At 36.8% G+C, this 19856-nt stretch overlaps 2 protein-coding genes across 11 annotated transcripts in view; both read right to left on the minus strand.

Moving 5' to 3' along the window:
* PRRC2C (proline rich coiled-coil 2C) overlaps positions 1-19856 on the minus strand; it is a 99193-nt gene that overhangs the window by 21559 nt on the left and 57778 nt on the right. For all 10 annotated transcript variants that reach the window (XM_069065595.1, XM_069065596.1, XM_069065598.1 and 7 more), the window contains exons 14-23: positions 19285-19534; positions 18094-18307; positions 15270-17531; positions 11978-12186; positions 7420-7574; positions 6436-6802; positions 5964-6049; positions 4235-4423; positions 3793-4044; positions 2900-2992 (exon numbers count right to left, since the gene is read on the minus strand). In XM_069065595.1, coding sequence (XP_068921696.1) covers positions 2900-2992; positions 3793-4044; positions 4235-4423; positions 5964-6049; positions 6436-6802; positions 7420-7574; positions 11978-12186; positions 15270-17531; positions 18094-18307; positions 19285-19534 — 4077 coding nt within the window. The remainder of the gene's footprint in view (positions 1-2899; positions 2993-3792; positions 4045-4234; positions 4424-5963; positions 6050-6435; positions 6803-7419; positions 7575-11977; positions 12187-15269; positions 17532-18093; positions 18308-19284; positions 19535-19856) is intronic.
* On the minus strand, positions 7591-11955 carry LOC138144235 (small ribosomal subunit protein uS8-like). The gene has a single exon (XM_069065599.1). It carries the CDS (start codon positions 9195-9197, stop codon positions 8805-8807), a length of 393 nt encoding a protein of 130 aa, XP_068921700.1. The 5' UTR covers positions 9198-11955; the 3' UTR covers positions 7591-8804.

Genomic DNA, 19856 nt, shown 5'->3' on the forward strand with positions numbered 1-19856 from the left:
ACATTTACAAATGTGACAATCCTTAATTCTGTGAAGACTTGTTCTAACTACAAATAAAACAGAACCAAAAAGCAGTAAGACTAGTAAGTAGATCAATTAAAAAAAAAACCCCATGTATTAAAAATCTCAAAAGTTCCCACAAAAAATACTTATCCCATCACTACTCCATAATTGTCAAAAGACCTTAATAAAATCCCTGAAGTCAATGTACAGCCTGTCATATTATTTCAACCTGGTTACCATTTACAATATTCCCAAAAGACTGAGCTTGCCATTTTCACACAGAACATGGAACTTATATTAACATGTAAGCTTAAGAAGCAACCAGAGTTTCTGAGTTTCATCCCTAATAGGCAGCAATGTAGACATCATTCAAACAGGGAGCCTGGGGTTCTACTATCCATATTCTCAAAATTTCACAAACTTTATCTCATTTTTCAAGAGGAAGGTCCAACAGAAAGCTTCATAAAAATACAAATATCATACCTTAAAATACATTTCATATTTGAATACAAAAGGCATAAAAATTCAAACAATTTTGCTGGCTCAGTTCAAGTTAATTTATATACTTGAAGCCAATTTAAACTACTTAATAATTTAATTTATTCATTAATCAGTTTCAAAAGCCTAACATCCAATGTGGGTAGTGATTCAAAGGGACAGCAGGAATGGAATCTAAGGAATTCTACCAACCAATATTTAAATGTCATCCTCCCTCATTCCCTGACTTGTCTGTGTTCCTACTGATAAGTAAACAGAATCCCTACACATCTGTCACCCTAAGGCAGAGGAGGGAGAAGTTGAAGGAAGGTTTGGGTGAGGATTCAGGACTAAACTGGACCTTAAAGATCCACTCTAGTTCTAAAATTCATTTTCACTGATACTGTCACTTCTGTTATTGTTTTGGAGCAAAGCACAAATGAAGTTAAACCAGATTAGAAATCTTCCCTATTTCCAAATTTTAACAGTTCTTCTACGAGTCATTAAATATTTTTATACTAAAATGAGTAATTTTATTTATTATAGTCACTCATACAAGCATAGTCCTTTGTACAGCAGCTAGAGTAAATTTATACTCATTTCATACAACTTTCATTAGAAAAGCTGTGTCAGAGTAGTAGATTGTCAGCTGTGAAATAAAGGCTCTCAGCACTATCATAAAAAGTTGTCTCTAGACCAAATACTATAGTTTTACAACTCTACATTTATTGTCAAGACACCCAAATTCCTCGGCATTCAAATCACTCTATAATTTGACCCAACCTTCTTTATGTCTACATTGGGCAAGTCAAACCTCTACAGACCTAAGTTTCCCCATCTCTAAAAGGAAGAAATTAAACAAGATGATCTCTAAAGTACCTCTCAATTCTAAAATACTAATGGATTATTACCTTAAATGATAAAAAATTTATATATGTAATTTTAATATTGCTAGCTAGAATTATGAATTATTTGATGACAATTTCTTTACTGTTTTATTATATTCTCCTAAGTATTCTATTATTAGTAGTAATAATGTAATTCAAGAATGATGAACTAAATTTAAGAAAATGAAATTTAACAGAGATTGATTGTTATAAATTATTTAGTTCAAAATCTGCATGCAGAAAAACAAGCTGCAGGTTGGGGAAGGCATGGATAGAAAATAGCTTTTGTGAAAAGAACTGGGAGATCTAAGTGAACGGTAAGCTCAATAAATTAGTAGTGTGTCCAGAACAAGGAAGGTAATTCTGTTCTAGTTAGACTGCATCTGAAGTATTGCATTCCATTTTAGCTGACACGTTTTAAGCAAGGAAATTGACATGTCAGAAGATGACACCAGAAAGAAGACAGGAGGGATGAAGATGTTTTAAAGATTTGGAAAAAAAAAAAATGATACTTGGCTGAGGGAAACAATTATTCATTTAACCTGGAAAAAGATGAAGGGCTAGATGAATACTACCTATCAGCCAGAGGACAAAATTAGAGCAATGGCTGGAAATTAACAGGCATATTTAGGTTCAGGAGAGCTGAACTTCTTAACAAGAACTACTGTAAGCGAGAAATGAGTTGGGATGTAAGAGTTTCCACATTACTGAAGGTTGTTAAGCAGACACTTTATGGTGACTGATCACAGCTAGGTATAATAAAGAGGGACTGTTTGGGTGTAGGTTGAAGTAGATGGCTCTGGAAGCCCCTTCTAATTCTGAGATCCTCTAATAATTCCTTACGAATATAAGGCTCTAAAGATTTTCAAGGACTTTGACAGATGCTATAAATCCATCAAATATTCATTCAACATAACATATGCGAACTGACCACCTCATTTGACTTTCACAGCAGGAATATAAAATGTGGGAACTTAGTACAATTATTAAGGTCTTCCCTCCCCTCCAACTATTTTAAATTAATGAGATTTCTGTTATTCTAGTAATAGATGGTACCTGGAAATGAGGTTTAATTTTTTTCAGGTTTAATCAGACAGATAATTCTGTGATCAACAATTAGTACTTATCAAAATAAGGTACCATAAACTCACATTCAGCTTATCTGACAGAAACACTTCATCTGATCGTTTTTCATGACTGTCAAAGGAGATCATGTTAACATCCACTACAGGGATAAAACTTTTAAGGCAGGTGTACCTTAGAACCTTTAAAATGAACTTGTTACCAGGAATACAAGAAAAAAAAAACCTGCTTATTCTGCTTTTAATCTGGTAATTCAACAACTAGCTTGAGAGCAACATTATCGCAAAGTTTTTGTGAAAACCTATAATCCTTGACAAGTTAGTATTTCCCCTTTCCAGAGAAAGTGTCAGCTATTGTCCACTGTGATTATAAGGACATGTAAAAATAACAAAATTGGGGAATTGTGTAATGTAACAGTTTCCAAAGTTGCCATATACAGAATTACTTACATTAGTAACCAATGTCTCTTCCATCTTGGTATTGCTAGTAGCCACAGTGTTAGGCAGAGAAGAAGAAGGTGTGGTGTAGTCTGTTACGGACTCCTATGAAGGAATAAGTGATAGAAAAAATATATTCTGAAACCACCCCCCCCTCACTATATTACTATGATTTTTCCAAAAGACACATGCTAGTTCTAGTACTAAAGTTAGTTTTGGAAAAACCAGGGCAAAAAGAATTAGAAAGGCTTTAAAAAATATTTTAATGTGAATTACCCAAAGGCAAATATATCAAGAAATCCAAAAGGTCTAAAATGGTCCTTCTAATAGTAGAATAATGGTAACTGATAAAGCAGAATGTTAATATTTTGAAAAGGATGACAACTTTGAAAAGAACTGACAGTATGCTAAGAGACAGTCAAGTAGGACTGACAACATTTATAATTCAGTGAAATAAATATATATTTTAATACAATCCATTAAACATTACAATGTTAACCATGAGCCCTTTCATGAGCAGAATTGTATAGCTGACCAAAAAGAATAATTGTAGGTCCTCATAGCAATCACCTACAAATAATCAGGCATATTAAGACCAAATGCTACCACTTTGCCCCACATTTCTCTTTATATATTATGTACTCCTAGTAATAATAACAGATTAAGAAATATTCTTTTCAGATTTTTATGCAAAAGTAAATAACTTAATGGCTTAGGTTTGAGTTCTGATTGCAGAACACATAGCAATAGGAAATTTTGCTGTATCTAGCATACATTAGGTGCTAAATATCTGTTAAACAACTGATTGTATGGAAATCATGAATTAAATACAAAATTAGTTGTATTTATGATGCCCATCAGGTAAATCCGCTGACTGAAGTTCTAAATACTGTAATTTTGCTTACCTTTGTATTAGCACCAAATTCTGGGGCAGAAACAGAGATCATTGTGCCTATTTCAGAACTCATTTCTGTAACGGTTTTGGTTTCCTTTGTGGTAACAGCATCAGGGTTTCTGACTGAAGGTGGGTTGGATTTTTCCTGTCCTTCAGGTTCTGCTTGTTGAACATCCTTCACTTTTCTATTTTTTAAAGAACGTTCTTTTCCAATGGGACCGGGTTTGTGTTCTTTGTTCTCTACTGGACTCAAATCTGGAAGCTAAATTCAACATTTTGGGACAAGTAAATATTCTGTTTAAGGGCCTTCAGGAAAATGCTTCTTTTGAACATACTAACAAGCATGTGATTTAAAGCCCACCTGCATTCCCCTCCAAAAAGACTAGTTTTGTAATTTCCCCCAAAATTTGGCAATAAAATGAACTATAGGAATTGGGAGTTAACATTTTCACCTTCTGGGCTTTGATCGGCCCTGCCCGAGGCTGCTTTTGTCGTTGTTCTTTGGGTTCAGGTAATTTGTCAGGGGGCTTTTCGGTTAATACTGGAACAACTTCATTTTCATTGCCATTTGAAGCTGGGGCACCAAACTGAATGGTTTCAATTCCAATTTCAACACCACTTTCTTGACCATTCTTTGATCCCTGGAAAAGGTACAAACAAATTAGCTACCAAAAAAAGAGAAAAGAAATATGTTATCAAAGCTGCCAATCAAAAATAACCAATTATATATCAAGCCTTGAATATATAATACAAAAGTGAGATAGTTCCGTCCTCAAAGAATTTATACTGGAACGCACACACCCACAGAGATTTGTTTTGGATAAACATAGGTTACAAAGAAAAGATGGACAACTCAACACAACATATAGTATTTATCACATAGGCTTTCTTGAAAATTACTGTTATATATTTTGAATCCCCTCATGTTCTGCTGTGCACATGGCATGCTCCCTCCCTCCCCATTTCATATTTACGTTCCAATATTTAAGTTTATGATATGTCTGTTTCTTTTCTCTATTCTGTATATCTGTTCTGGTGTTTAAGTCTAAAATAAAATTAAAAAAAAAAGAAAAGGAAAACTATGCCTTACATGCAAATATAGTGGGAAAGGGATGGCACACTAACAACTAGGGGAATCCTGAAAGTTTTTTGGAGGAGGTGGCATTTCAGTGGAAGTGAGCAGGGGAAGAATTTTCCATACCAAGGGATAATCTATGCCACAGCACAGACATAGGCTAAATCTGTGTGTGGTGTATGTGTGTTTGGGGCAAGGATGGTAAGGGGGGGAAGTGTAAATAGTCTGGAGTCAGGTTCAAAATGCCAAGCAAAGAGGCTTATCTTTAAAGGCACTGGGAAGCCACTGAAGTTTCTTGCATAGTAGAATGACATGGTTAGACTTATGCTTTAGGAATATTGATCCCATGTGCTAAGAATAACTACAGGGGAAGAAATGGAGATGAGGTGATAAGGCTTGAACTAGGCTATGAATTGTCCAAGTGGAAAGGGTTAGCAATTGATTCCCCCCAGCACACTGGTATGAATGAGAATCAATATCAGAGAACAATTCCTGTCCACTAAAGAAGCCACGCTCAACTGTTCTGGCTGTAAGTACACATTCTGATTACATAGCAGCATGTGTTGGGAAGAAAACTGGACTCAGAAACCAGAAACTTAAATGACTTAAATTAAGAACTTCAACAAATTATTTCCTATTTGGGAAAATTGGTATAGACCCTAATGAAAATATGTTGTTGTATCTGCTATGGCAAACATTAACATGTGATCTAAAGTGAAAGGACGAATTCAAATGTGTCCTGTTTCTGTGAAATCCCATAATGAATGCATAAACCAGACTCATGCATAAACAGAAAAGCCATCCCTATATTATCGTGTAAATTTTATAAAAAATCTACATTAGACTTTTGTATGTTTAATCTACTGCCAAATTCAAATTAAATTTGGTCGATGGATATGAGTTAGTCACAATGATTCTACAATACCAGTCTTCATACATGTATCTGAGAGAATAGTAAATGCATTATATGGATATATAAATATTAAATGTATATATCCAAGATGTTAAAAGGAATCACAGAGGCAAAATATAAAACTAGTGCTCTCTGGAGAAAATCATAGGATTGAACCATGTCATGGCATTTTATTATTTGAAATAATTTTTACCTCTGGTGATGTAGTTGATCCAAAAGATGTTAAAGGCTTATTCCATGCACTGACTGAAGGTGGCTGTGGTGGACTAATGGGTCCCACTGAAAATCAGAACCCATAAAGTGTGAATTTTAATTCTCAAATTTTTCTTAAGGTCAGTTCATTAAAATAACTTATACATTTCACTATTACACAATGTTGCAACAGAGAACTTGATACCAGGACAAAGATGATTATTTTAAGCATGCCAGTCCATAAAACTATACTTATATCAAAACAGATGTTGGCACATGATAATTTAATACATTCTGGGGTTTGGGAAAAATATTTCTGATTTCCCTTTCCCTTTAGCTGATGAAGAAAATCAAAACCCTGGAAAAGGGATTAAAAATAAAAAGGTCCTTCCCAATAAGAAAACCAAAACCATCAATGTTGCTGTATAGAAAGTGTTCTAGTCCTGTCTGTTAAGAATCAGTGTCATACTTACATTTCTTAGAAATATCACTGAGAACAGCTGTAGGGGCTACTTTGCTCTCCCATAACTCTGACCCTAAAGGCCCATGAGGCTGTGCATGCTGGAGAGATTTTCCTGTTGTTCCATAGTCAGTGCCATTGGTTGCATTTGTTGTTTGGACTTGTGGCTGTACTGATGGTGGTGACTGGTTAGCAGTCTGTGTTGTTGGTGGCTGAGCCTGAACGGGGACTTGAGTCTGTGCTAGACTCTGCACAGGAGGTGGGGTTGCAGTCTGTGGTTGTTGGCCTACTGTAGCCTGTTGCTGTTTTTTAGCAAATCTTGGAGGAAGCTTAGAATTCTGATTTCTTCCCTTTTCATTTGAAGACTTTTTGTTCCACACCTTTAAAAAAATTTGAAGTTTTAATAATGTAGTTATGGGCAGCAACTCATAAAATATAACCACTCAACAAAGCACGATTTAAATTATCCATTCAAGACACAAGGCACTCCAGTCCTTCTGAAATACATATTTAATACAGCAAATAAAGACAGTATGTTCTGAAAATTGTTCCATTTTAGGATTAAGTAAAAAAAGATGGGATAAAAAGAAAAAAATAGGCCTTTTCTATCTAAAAAAATTCAGGTATGTTGATTATTTAAGTTCTCATTATTACAAAACATCTTTTACTAGACTATAAAAATGTTACTCCCATTAGTAGAGATGACTTCTGTAATCTCCATCTCTTTCCTGAACCCAACTCCAAAATGAACCATATGAATCCTATTAGTACTTGAAACTCAACATATTATTGGTTTAATTTACAATTTAATCTCTGATAGGATTATTTTATGAGCTAAAAATACAATAGCAAATCTGCCTTACTACTTGAGGAAACTGTATAATTGTAATAAACTTGATTTTCTGCATCAATATCTTTTACCAAACACTATGTACATAATCATAAGATACTTTGGGTAAAATTATAAAATTTTTATTCCAAATTTTTAGTTTCAAACCTGTATAGTTTGTTCTTCTTTCTTTCTACGTTCTTCATCCTGTAAGCGTTTTTGTTGTTTTTTTGAAACCACTTCAGTGAAACCATCATCATTTAAATTTGACTGGGGGTCTTCAACTACAGTCACTTCAGGATGGTCATCAATTATTACAACACCTGTAATTTAAAGATGGTGCTTTAGATTTACCTTATGTATTTAAGAATTCTTCATTCAAACAAGACCAAAGACCTATTGCTTTGATGCCCACTTCCCTACTTCCCCATAATTTCCATTGTGAATTAGTATGCCACAAGATTAAAGTTTTTGGATAAGACCTGTGATTTTATTAGTATTGGGAATATCCAATAAGGAAACTGCCCCTATTTTAGACTGTTCCTTAGTTTACTATTTCCTTAAAATATTTAATATATTTGTGAGAATTTCATACCAAGGACAATCTCTCCCCCAAAATACTTGCTTTTGATGGGTCACTTTAATGCTTATCAAGACTTAAGCATAAAATGCAATAAATTCATCTAAACAAAGTCATCCCAGGGGCATGTAAGGATAAATACAGAAGGAAAAGAAACACAAGAAAAATAAAAAATCTCCTCCCTCCTCCAGTGACACACCCATTCTATCACACCTAGATCCTAACAACACAATCCTAAAATGCATGATGGCATTAATGAACAAAGATGGGACAAATCAGCTAGATATACCTTGTCTATAAAAAAGCCTCAGACACTGTGACCCTGGGCAAATCACTTAACCTTGTCTGCTTCAGTTCCTGATCTGTAAAACGAGCTGGAGAAGGCCAAGAAAAACTCAAATAAAGAGTTGAATACAACTGAACAACAACAAATATAGGAAGGAGTTATGCTAGAAGTAACAATGTGAGGGTGGTGAGGTACTAATAAAGTAAGGAATGAGCCACTTTTCCCAACAATGGACCACACACATTTTTACTCTTTCACAACTACCAGATAGATGTAACAGAACAGTAGAGGATTTTACTGCACATGGTGGTTGGTTATGAAAAAGCACTTAATTTGATAGAACAGTGCTTCACTATGCGTTTTCTATACCATACCTTAAAAACCTCTTCATCCTCGAATCTCACTCCATTTCTGAAAAATCACAAATTAAAAGTATCTTCCCCTCTCCAGCCTTTCCTTCTGATTGGAAGGCTCCTTCCAGTACTTTTGTTTAACTAGTCCCCAGTTTTTCAGCTTCCTTTTCTGTGTAGTCACATGCCATAAAATGTAAACTCTTGAGAGAGGGAACAACCATTTATTAAATGTCTACTATGTGTGCCAGGAAATGTGCTAAGCATTAACAATTATTATCTCTCTTTTTTTTTTTGGTCCATTGGAGCATTTTATTTGTATGTATATTTTACATCCTTAGAAAAAGAATCCCAGGATTTTTCCTCCTGTGTGTTTTTGTCTTGCTTCCTTGTGGTCCATGATGCCAGCTGAGGTTGTAAGCACAATAAACCCAAACTGATGGGATGGTAGCAGATTATTCTGCCACTTTTCCAGATCTTTCAATTGAACATCAAATCTGGGGCTGATTACACCACACTTGCTTAATTGGCTGGTGTGATTCACAACAATTTTTCCTGCTCTGTGATCATCAATGATCTCAAATTCGCCAATGTAACCATGCTTCATCATCACAGTTAAGAACCGGACAATTACTTTAGAGCATGGCCTAATGAGAACCTGGCGTTTTCCTTGCTGTTCTGCATTGGTGATGCTTTTGAGAGCATCTGCCAGGACATTCATGCGCACCATGGTGGCAGCGCTGCAAGATGGCGGAAAGAGCAATTATTATCTCTTTTAATCCTCACAATAATGTTGGGAGGTAGATGCTATTATCAGTTCCATTTTACAGAAGAGGAAATTGAGGCATACAGGGGTTAAGTGACTTGCCCAGTGTCACAGATCCAGTTAAGTGTGCAGACTGAATTGGAATTTAGATCCTTTTGACTCTAGGCCTAGTACTCTTATCTACTAAGCTGCCTCTAGGGCAGTAGACACCTTTCTTTTTCCTTGTTTTTGGGGTTAGCAAAGTGCCTGGTAAATAGTAAGTGCTTAACAAATGCCTGTTGACTGAACAAAATGCTATCTTACAGAAGGTTAATCAAAGGGAGGTCTCTTCTTTCCATCCATACATAAAATCACTGAGAGTGAGACAGAAAATAGGGATAAGTCTCTTCTCCAATGATACCTGCCTTCAGCTCAGAGATGAAACTGAAGAGGATTTGCTGTGGATAGCAAAGTTCTTCAGATGACATCAAATACTGAAATGTTTTCTGGAAGAGATTTTTAATCATTCAAAGGATTGTGATCTGACCACTCACAAAGGAAAAGACCAAATGGATCAAGAATGCTTGGTGTTACAACTTAAAAAAGGTCTCTAGCACAATGGGTGGACCCCCCGCCCCCATAAGTTTTTTAGAAGGCATAGAGGTCTACAGGATGTGAAGTAAAGAATGAGTTCAGAACTATATAGATGGAGGGAATTTCAAAATTAATGAGTGAAGGGGCATCCAGGTAGCACAGTGAGTAAGAGCACAGGCCCAGTGTCAGGATGACCTGGGGATTGAATCTGGGCTCAGATACTTAGCACCACACCTAGAAAAAACTGGCCATGTAACCTTGAGCAAGTTACTTAACCCCAATTGCTTAAAAACAAAACAAAACAAAACTAATGATTGGATATAAAAAGATATTTGTAAATATTTAAAGAAAATATGAGTAAGACTTGTTAAGTCAAATAATGACTTAGATCAAATTAAGATGGAATCCGCTTGGCATGAAAATATAACAGGTTAGTTCAATAATTTATAATCTTCTTGGAGTGGTTCCAAAGAAAGTCTAGGAGGAATATGTGGTAACCTAGACATATTACTACAAATGACGAAAGCTGTTTCCAAAGCATTATTTCCCTTAGAAAGTCCATTAATGAACTTATCAAAGTCTTCAATGAACTAATATTTTAACTCTATGGGGCAATAATTTCCTTTGAGATTATTACCTACTACACAAAACCAGCAGCTAAAATTGGTTCAGACTGAGAGGAAGCACACCCTAGTTTTGATAATTACGATAAGTTTCAAAAGTTATCAGCTATTCCATCTTATAAGAATCTTATAGTTAGTACTTATTTTCCTCTATAGATTGAAGTATTTTAAAAACAACAACAACAACAAAACACCAAGTACAAGACCTTTCAACAACCTCCAGTCCATTGTGGTTTGCTACAGAAAGTACTTTTATGAAAGATGCCCTGATTCCCTTCCCTTTTCCCATCTCCACTAAGGATGCGTTCATTATGTACGTGTAGATTATTGTGAAAGTTCTTAAAGAGCCTGGAAAGTAGTCAGAGAAATTGAAATTCCCAATTGCCTTTGAGTGGAAAGTTCTTATCCACTCTCTCAATATTCTCATAACTACTGGCACTTGATGCTTACCTGCTCCAGATACATTTACCCTAGGTTCAGCGGCTCTGTCTAGATGTTTAGCATCATTTCTACCAAGTGTGATGGTTCCAATGATGAAGAGAGAAGTTTTGAAAGTTTTGTTTTCCTTTGTTGTCTATTCAGGTTTACATAGCCTAAAACTAATTTGACCTCTTTCTGCCCCAATGCCACTATAACTACAGAAGTAGAATGAGCCCTCATAGGATGGACCTTTTTGCTTCAAAAGTGGTTAATTCCCCTAACCTTTTCTTCAGTTAAAGATAAAGCACTCACTGAATTTCTTTATTGCTTTGTGAACCCTCCAAATCAACAGTCACATATGGGGATAACTGCATCCTTGATCTTGTTATCATCCACACCCTAAGTGCTGCATTTCAACAACCAAATTCCTTTATCAGATCCTAATTTCTTATCTTTTAGTTTCCCAATGCCTAATAATTAATTCTTCATTCCTCTCCAGGCTGTACTCAAGATTTTCTCTACCACACCTCAGAAACTTCATCTTGGAAGCACCCTTCAGTCATGGAATTCACAGATGGGAAGTAAAGGGCTCTCAGTCCCCAGAGGCCTCTTATCACTCTGACTGCACAGCTCTTATCAGAAGAACCACAATCTAAGAAGGTAGCCCAGACCAGCCATCTCTTTATTTCTCTCCACACTGCACTCCAGACTTTTTCTACTATTGCTCTCTACCTGCCTCCCCCAGGTTACCTTCCCTTATTAGAATTTAAGCTCCTTGAGAGCGGGGACTTTCTGCTTGTACATTTGTACAATGACTTTCAGCTATGTCAGAGTTTTGATAATTACTCATCTGCTTTTCCTGAACTTAAAAATACTAGAATAAAATTCCATTAATTTTTTAATTAAAATTTAAGTTCTGCGGGCATTAAGGTATCATTTGATTCATGTGGAGGTCAAGCAGTGAAGTTTCTATCTGACCTGTAACCATAAGTTTCCTCCTACTTGTGGAAGGCAATGAAAAATATTGTATCATCAGAGCTAAGTGTGATTTACTGTTATTGTATTGCTAACTGCAAAATTACTACTCTTTCCGATGGAAGTATAATTTTAAAAAAGTTGTAGACATACTTGCATAGTTGTTGAGGTCAAACTGGGATAGGGCATCTACTTTCTCTTTGGGTTTCTTTGGACCTGGTTTAGGTTCTTCTCTTTTTTTCCCACTGGTATCTTTGGAGTTCTTTTGCCCAGTGCCATTTGGACCTCCATCCTGATGATGCACTGAGCTGCCATTGGCAGGATCAACGCCAGCCATGCCTATAGACTGGTCTTCAAATGGACTGCAAAAGAAAAAAGTTTATATAAATTTAGTTGGGAGTCAAAAAACCTAAGTTACAATTTTAGTCATCACAAACAAGCACTCTGAAAATCCACAACCTTTTAAATGTCCATAGTTCCTTCACTTGTAAAATTAAGGGTAATTAACTAAGGCTGTAGTTTTAATTTCCTTAGATTACAAAACTGGACATATGGAAGAATATCTGGATCTATGATCTGAATGATATAGGGAGCTCCCAAGTGGAGATTCCCTCCACTATTGCAACTCTCAACAACTGTCTTAGAAAACTGCCTAGAAGCATTGAGAGTTCAAATGATCTGTCCAAACTCACACAGCCAGTATGCGTCAGAAACATTACTTGGATTCCAAGGTCAGCTTTCTAGGCAGGTGGCATAGCTTAGTAGATAAGAATACTAGGCCGAGAAATCAGAAAGATATGCATTCAAATCCTATAATGTCTGTTTCAGTTTCCTCATCTGTGACAGAGGCGGTACCTGGTGATGTGTTTTAGTTTTAAGTCTATGATTCATGCAGCTACTTCTTAGGTAACCGCTACTATGATTATTTTAGGCAAATCTGCTTTTAAAATGCTTTTCCTCCAAGCTGAATAAATATTATTTCTGCTTCTAAAACAAGCTAATCCTCAGAAATGCTGTGGAAGTGCCTTGTTTTTGGTATTCTATGTAAAACAAAAAGTTATGCCCCCTAACTTATTCCTTACTATTAGCATTTATTAAAAAAAACTCCTACAAGAGAGTTATAGTGTAGTAGAAAAACTGAAGGACTCATGAATTCTAAATCCTAATCTTTCTATGCCTCATTCTCCTCTTCCATTAAAATGGATTTGATAGGGTCATAGATTTGAACTCTGCAATTTTGTATTTAAGGAAACTGATGAGACCTCAGAGCATTTACTGACCTGCCCATTGGAATCTAGGTCTCTTGACTCTTAAATCCTGTACTTTTCTAGTGTACTAGGCTGTGTTAAAAGGACAATCTCGGGGCAGTTAGGTGGCGCAGCGAACAGAGCACTGGCCCTGGAGTCAGGAGGACCTGAGTTCAAATCTGGCCTCAGACACTTAACACTTACTAGCCATGTGACCTTGGGCAAGTCACTTAACCCCAATTGTCCTGCCCCCTCCAAAAAGAAAAAAAAAATAATAAAAGGACAATCTCTAGAAGTGCCTATTCTCAACTTGATTATAAGGTACTCAACAAACTTTAAAGCAGTATATAATTATCAATTACTACAACCACTCATATCCCATATTTCTTTAACCTGGAAAGAACCTTAAGACATCTTTCTGAAAATATGGCAGGTAAATTGTCCCTGGAATGCCTGATTCACTATTTTATGAAGGCAAACCATTTAGAAGTCATTCATTTAAAGAAAAAAAAAAGATTTCCTATTAAAATAGCAATAACTATTGTTATTCAAAATGCCATAATTTAATCTGAAATGTCTTAATGTTTTAAGGGATATGTGAGGACATGTGCTTAATGTGTATAAACAACCTTTAAAGAAGGAAAGGTGTCTATTTCTATCTGACAGGGTCCTAGAAATGAAGCCGGCTGTGCTGACTTATATTTAACATTACCTTTTATTTATTACCTATCATATACTTCATCTTGGTATAATTTATTTATTTTGGTAGTGCATGGCAACTGGTGAGTACAAAGAGATAAAATAGATGGAGATTTGTTAGGTAAGAATAGCAAAATTTCAAGAGACTGAGGAAGGTCAGAACAAGCCCATGGAAATGTTTGGTTCTAGAATCAAGAATGGATAGGGAGGTATATGAAATCTTATACAATAAGCGGGTCGAACAGAACAGAGGGTGTAAGAGGCAGAGGTAATACACTGAAAGTATTCCTTCTACTCAGAAAAACTGGGAGCTGTTTGTTCCTTAAACTCAACTCTCAGATCTCTTGGCAATCTGCTTGCAGGTTAAGAAAGAGAAATGTGAAAGTGCTGAAATAAATTTTATAAAGCTCAGTAAGATAGATAAAAGTTAAATCATCTCATTTACAGTCCTGAATAACACATACTCAATCAAGCACAATGAAAATAATGAAGTCTGAGAAATACAATTCAAATTAGCCTAGGGGCTTTGTGTCTCAAAAAATTAGCCTGGACAAAACAAAGCAGGTTATAGACAAGTAAATATGGTAATAAACTGTACTGGATCCGGATATTAATGTTTATTAATGTCATTAAATATACTGCTGCCAAGAAAAATTTCCAAATCCACAGATTTTTCTGAAGTTCAAAATGACTAGATGGATTAAACACCTAAGGCCACTGAGATTTTTAATTAACTTACATAAGATCCAAAATTTAGCACCACTGAAGAGTTAAACTTGGGGTGGCTATGTGGTACAGTGAATAGAGCACCAGCCCTGGAGTCAGGAGAACCTGAGTTTAAATCCACAGCCTCAGACACTTAACACTTACTAGCCATGTGACCTTGGGCAAGTCAATTTAACTTAACCCCAATTGCCCTGCCCTTCCCCTCAAAAAAAAAAAAAGTTGAACGTGTGTGTATAGCAATTTTAAAGCTATGTGCTAACCACTCTTCTTGATAGTTTTATTATAATTAATTTTCTCACGGTCAATATTTGAATAGGAATAACACTAACGATGCAAAAGACTATTATTACACAGTTATAAAGGTCAGGAACTTTTATTTTTTAAAACCACTCTACTAGCATAAAATCTTGAATATAATATCCACAATCATCAAAGACTGGTTGGTTAATTGAATGGCAATCATTACATGTACCATTCCTTGACTACTTGAGTTCTCACTTATCTCCCTTTCCTCTGAACTTCTACAGCACTAGTTAGATATTAACTAGTTAGATATTAACAACTCATTTTCATGAATTAAACTGATCTCTCTCTCCTTCCCTTGAGGGTAGGGAATCACATTTTACACTATTTTGCAACTTCCAAAGCAACTAACTTAAAATTAAGTGTGATAAGAATAATTCATAAATTTATGAACAATTACTTCACCAATTCCCTCCTGACCCTTCCAAAGGAAAATCAACTCATTCTCACTCATATACTCTCATACTCACCCTCTTTTCCCACTTTTTGATGAAGGACCACTTCTTCTTTCATTCCTAGGACCAGAGAAATTCCTTCCTGACTTAGGTGGACCACTGTTGCCTCGTCTATTCTGGCGATCTATTCCAGGTCGCTGACTGGAAAAGCTTCTTTTTGCTATTTCCCTTTTTGGAGGCAATACATTCTCCCCTGCTTTTGCAGCTGCTTGTGCACTCAAATCAGCTGTTTTCTTTTCATCCCGCTCACGTCTCTCATTGAAATCACTACTTTCAGAAGCTGTTTCCCATTCTTCATTTGCTTGATCTGAAGAGTTCTGATTGGATAAATCTGGTGTCTTATTCCCAGAAATATCCCCAGTAGCACTAACTGGTTCCTGAACAACATTATTAATTGTGCTATTTGTGACAGAAGTAGCTGCCACATCGCTGATTTTTGAAGCAGCCTCCCTTTCCTTTAGCCGTCTAAATCGTGGAGGTTTATCTTGCCTTGGTGGTCGTGCTGGTCGTTGCCTTCGAGGTCTCTCTCTGGTTGGATCAAATTTCCGTTCAAATTTTGGGGGTCTTTTATCTGCTGGTATAGGTATAAACTGGTCATGCCTTCTTGGTGGTTCTCCATCATCTGGTTTGGGGGCTTCAGCTTGCCTTGGATTCCACTGATTGTCACGATATGTTGGCCTTCGTAATGTGGAAGGACGTGGTGGACGGCCTCCAGGATCCCTTCCACCACGTCTGAACATTCCCCCCCTTCCTCTTCTAGTAGGTTCTCCTTTAGGAAGGAAGCCGGGTTTGGTCTTATTCTCATCATCCCTTACATACAATTTTTCCAGTGGTCTGCTATTATCTACTCGAACATTATTTTCAGGTTTGAAAGAAAGCAGAGGCTTCAAAGGTTTTTTGTTTTCGGGGCGTTCCTCCCTTTTTGGATGCTTGCCTTTGCTTAAACTATCTTTGTCTGAGGGAAGAGTGTCACTTGCACTTTCATGAACTTCGCTATCTGAGTCAGTTTCTGAACCCCGCTGTCTTCTGCGTTTGGGGACTATTTCAAAATCAGAGCTCTCACTTCGAGTTTCACTTTCTTCTCTCTGCCTCAGAGATCCAGAGGGTACATGCTCTGTTCTTGGCTTTGTCTCTCTGTAAGAGTGAGGATAATCTCTACTGTGTCCTCGGCCCCCTCGACCACGTCCTCCATAAGAACCTCTGTAGCTTCGACCCCTGGAGTAATATTCCCCACGTCCTCGACCTCTATAGCCTTGATCTGGGAACCAATCTCTATCTCGAGCCTCCTTCCAGTAAGTCCGAGGGGGTAATGTTGGCTCTTTTTTAATTGGCCTTGAATCTATTCGTGGTCTTTCTACTCCCTGTTCTTTGCTAATAGTTCTTTCAGGTTGTTTTTCTTCCTTGGTTACATGAAGGGGAGCAGTCTGATTTGACGTTTTAATGGCAGGTTCTATGTGAACATTATCTACTGTTTCTGATGGCTTCACAGTATCTTGGGACAGCTTTTTAGCCAAAGATGAAGTCTCAGCAGGAGGCTTCTCTGGCTCTTGTTGTGGAGGTGGTGGAAGTGGTTGTTGTTGAACCTGAGCTGCAGGGGGTGGAGGAGGATCCTTCTTTTCAGACTTCTCAGGTTTCATAACTTTCTCTAGTGGTTTTTCCACCTTTTCACCCTCCTTCTCCTTTCTTTGTTCCCGCTCTTCTTTCATATCTCGGAGTATTGGTTTTTTAATAGGTCCTGATCTTCTCATAGGCCTGTCACCACCTTCATCCCTTCTACTAGAGCCAGGCCTTGGACCCCATCGTGTTTCTGACTTAGATTTGTACAACTTTTCAAGTTTTGGTCCTTCAGAAGGCCTTATAAAACCTTCCTTTTTTGGCTTATCATCAAGCCGTTCTGAGGGTTCTTTTGTATCAGTGCACCTGTTAGTTATTTTAGGAATGTTTGCAGGTGCCTCATTCCTTAGCTCCTCTGGTTTTTGAGAATGGCTGGATCCATGGGACACACTGCGTTTCCTGACAGACTGACTTTCTCCAACTAGACTCTGATCATCCTGAGGGGTGGGAACAACATTCTTATCAGCTAATCCAAAACAAGTTGCTTGGCTGTTTATGTCAGTGGGAGGAGGTCTTGTATCTTCCAAAGACTTGTTAGGGAATTTCTGCACCTCTGCCTCACCATTATCCCTAAAAAATTCTGCCTTGGGATGGGTGTCCAATTGACTGTGTTCAGCTGGGTAGGAAGCAACCATCAGTTCTTGTTCCAATGGGGCTTCAGGCCTATGTTAAAAATAAATAAAAATTATTAAGAAAGTATTCCTTAGAAAATAGCCACTGAATTACCAAAAATTATGATTTATTATCAAAAGACAAGATTCCCAATCCCAGTTGTAGGAATATAAATTACAAGCAGCTTGTTGTAAATTATTTTAAAATTTCAGAAATTAGCATTCTGAATGGAAGAATTCCAAAACAGGCATTTTTCTTCATAATTTTGACATCCAATTGAGAAAGATATAAAAGATGTATCATTACTTGCTACCAGAGGAAAATTATTTGAACACTTCTTGAGTGCACATCTAAAAAGTGACATAGAAATGAAACACAGTAGTTTTCAGTTCATTCAACTCCCTGACAATCATTTAAGATGAGAAAAAAACCAGGTGTTATTTCAAAATTCACTTCAGAGACAACAAAATCAAAGTAGGTCAAAGAATAGAAAAGGTATTGTAAGTTTAGTGTGATCTGAAGTACAACACTTCAAGACTACAGAAATATACATAGAGTAAACAGACTTTTTTTTTTGCTTTGACTTGAAATGACTGCATAACACAATGATTACCTTAGGTCCTTGGGTTCTTCAGCCAACTTGGGGGGAGAACTTGCCTGCTGAGGTTCTACTTGGGGATAGGGGTCTGACCCCCACATCATACGAGGTTCAGTGAGGGAAACAGCATGGTCTCTTGCTGATCGAGCAATATGTTCAAATGATTCAGCACTTGTTGCAGAACCTTCTATTTGGTCTCTTCTCATAAGGGGCTTAGGAGGAATCATTCCTATCATAAAAGTTCAGAAACAAATGAAATGTAAAACTAAGCTAAACAATAATAAACACAAGTAAACAGTATATAAGCAGAGACTATAGAATATTGTAATTTTATTTTTGGAATGAGTGTCAATTTTTTTAATAAGAAATGAGTATATTTTTAAAGAAAAAAAAAGGACAGAAATTTTTTTACTTAATATGCAAAGCACTGTGGTAGGTGCTAAAAGCAATACAAAAGATATGTCATATTTGCTGTCCACAAGTAACTTATAAGAAACAAACAAAAACAAAAGAACTAGAGTGCTGGATTATGAGAAAGCTTCATGAAAAGGGTTAAAGGAAAGCAAGATTAAACATTGAGATAGGATAATAGCTTCAGGAACAGAGAGAAATAGATGGTGCAGTGAACAGAGCCCTGGGCCTAGAGATATGAAGACATTGAGTTCAAATCCATCCTTAGACCTTTACTAGCTGTGGAAACCTGGGCAAGTCACTTAACCTCTGGCTCCCTCAGTTTTCTCAACTGTAAAATGGGGATAATCAGCACTTACCTCTCAAGGTTATTATGAATATCAAATGAGATAATATCTGTAAAGTGCATAGCACGGTGCCTGGCACATAGTGCTCATTTCCCTGCCACTGTAAAATGTAGATAATATTTAAATTACCATATTGACTGTCACCATATTCACAGGACTTTATGAGAAAAGGTCTATATAGATGTGTAAAACATTCCTAGCCCTATAAAGCGTCAACTGTCAGTTTTTAGGCTCCGCTTCTTTAGCCCCCCAGAAACCGCAAAGTAAGGCTGTGATAGCATTTAATAACTGGTATTTAAATTGAAATGAAGTAAGACACTACTCTCTTTAGCTACTCTCTGGCAAGAGTCAATTAAGGAACTGAAAACAAAGCAGACCCTGAAGGGCTTAAAGATCTGGGAAAAATGAACTGAAACATTAGTTTACAACAATGACAACTTCAACATACCAGGATGTATAGGTGGCATATCCATAGTGGGCCTTCCTGACATCATTCGGGGATCCATATAAGATTGGACCATAAGCCAGCGTGGATCAAAACCCATGGAAGCTAAATGTTGAGGGTGAGGTTGCATGGGCTGGTAAAGAGTTCTATGTGGAGGAGGAGGGACAGCACCACTGGAAGGTTGAGAAGGAGCAGACTGTGGAAGGACACCTTGTTGTTGCTGCTGCTGCCACTGCTGTTGTTTCATCTGTTCCTGAAAAGCAATGCAAGACCAACATGAGTGGGAATAAGTCAGTCTTTAGAATTTAAATTTATAATGAAAAAATTATGACTTCAATTATAGAGCTAACTAGTCTGAAATATATAAGACTTAGTAACTCAATTTTTAACCTTTTACAACACATTTCACAGAATGTTAAAGCTGAATAATTCCATAAATATTTATTTTAAAATGTCTAGTATGTGCCAGGCACTGCGCAAAGCTAGGAATGCAAGGAAAGTCCCTGCTCTCAACAAGCTCATGATATAACAGGGGAGACCACATGCAAACAACTATGTAGACAAAGGTAAGGTAC

This window comes from Petaurus breviceps, unplaced genomic scaffold, assembly GCF_028583685.1.
Source record: "Petaurus breviceps papuanus isolate PSGF00001 unplaced genomic scaffold, PetGlider_PUasm1.0 90692, whole genome shotgun sequence".
Classification (NCBI taxonomy): domain Eukaryota; kingdom Metazoa; phylum Chordata; class Mammalia; order Diprotodontia; family Petauridae; genus Petaurus; species Petaurus breviceps.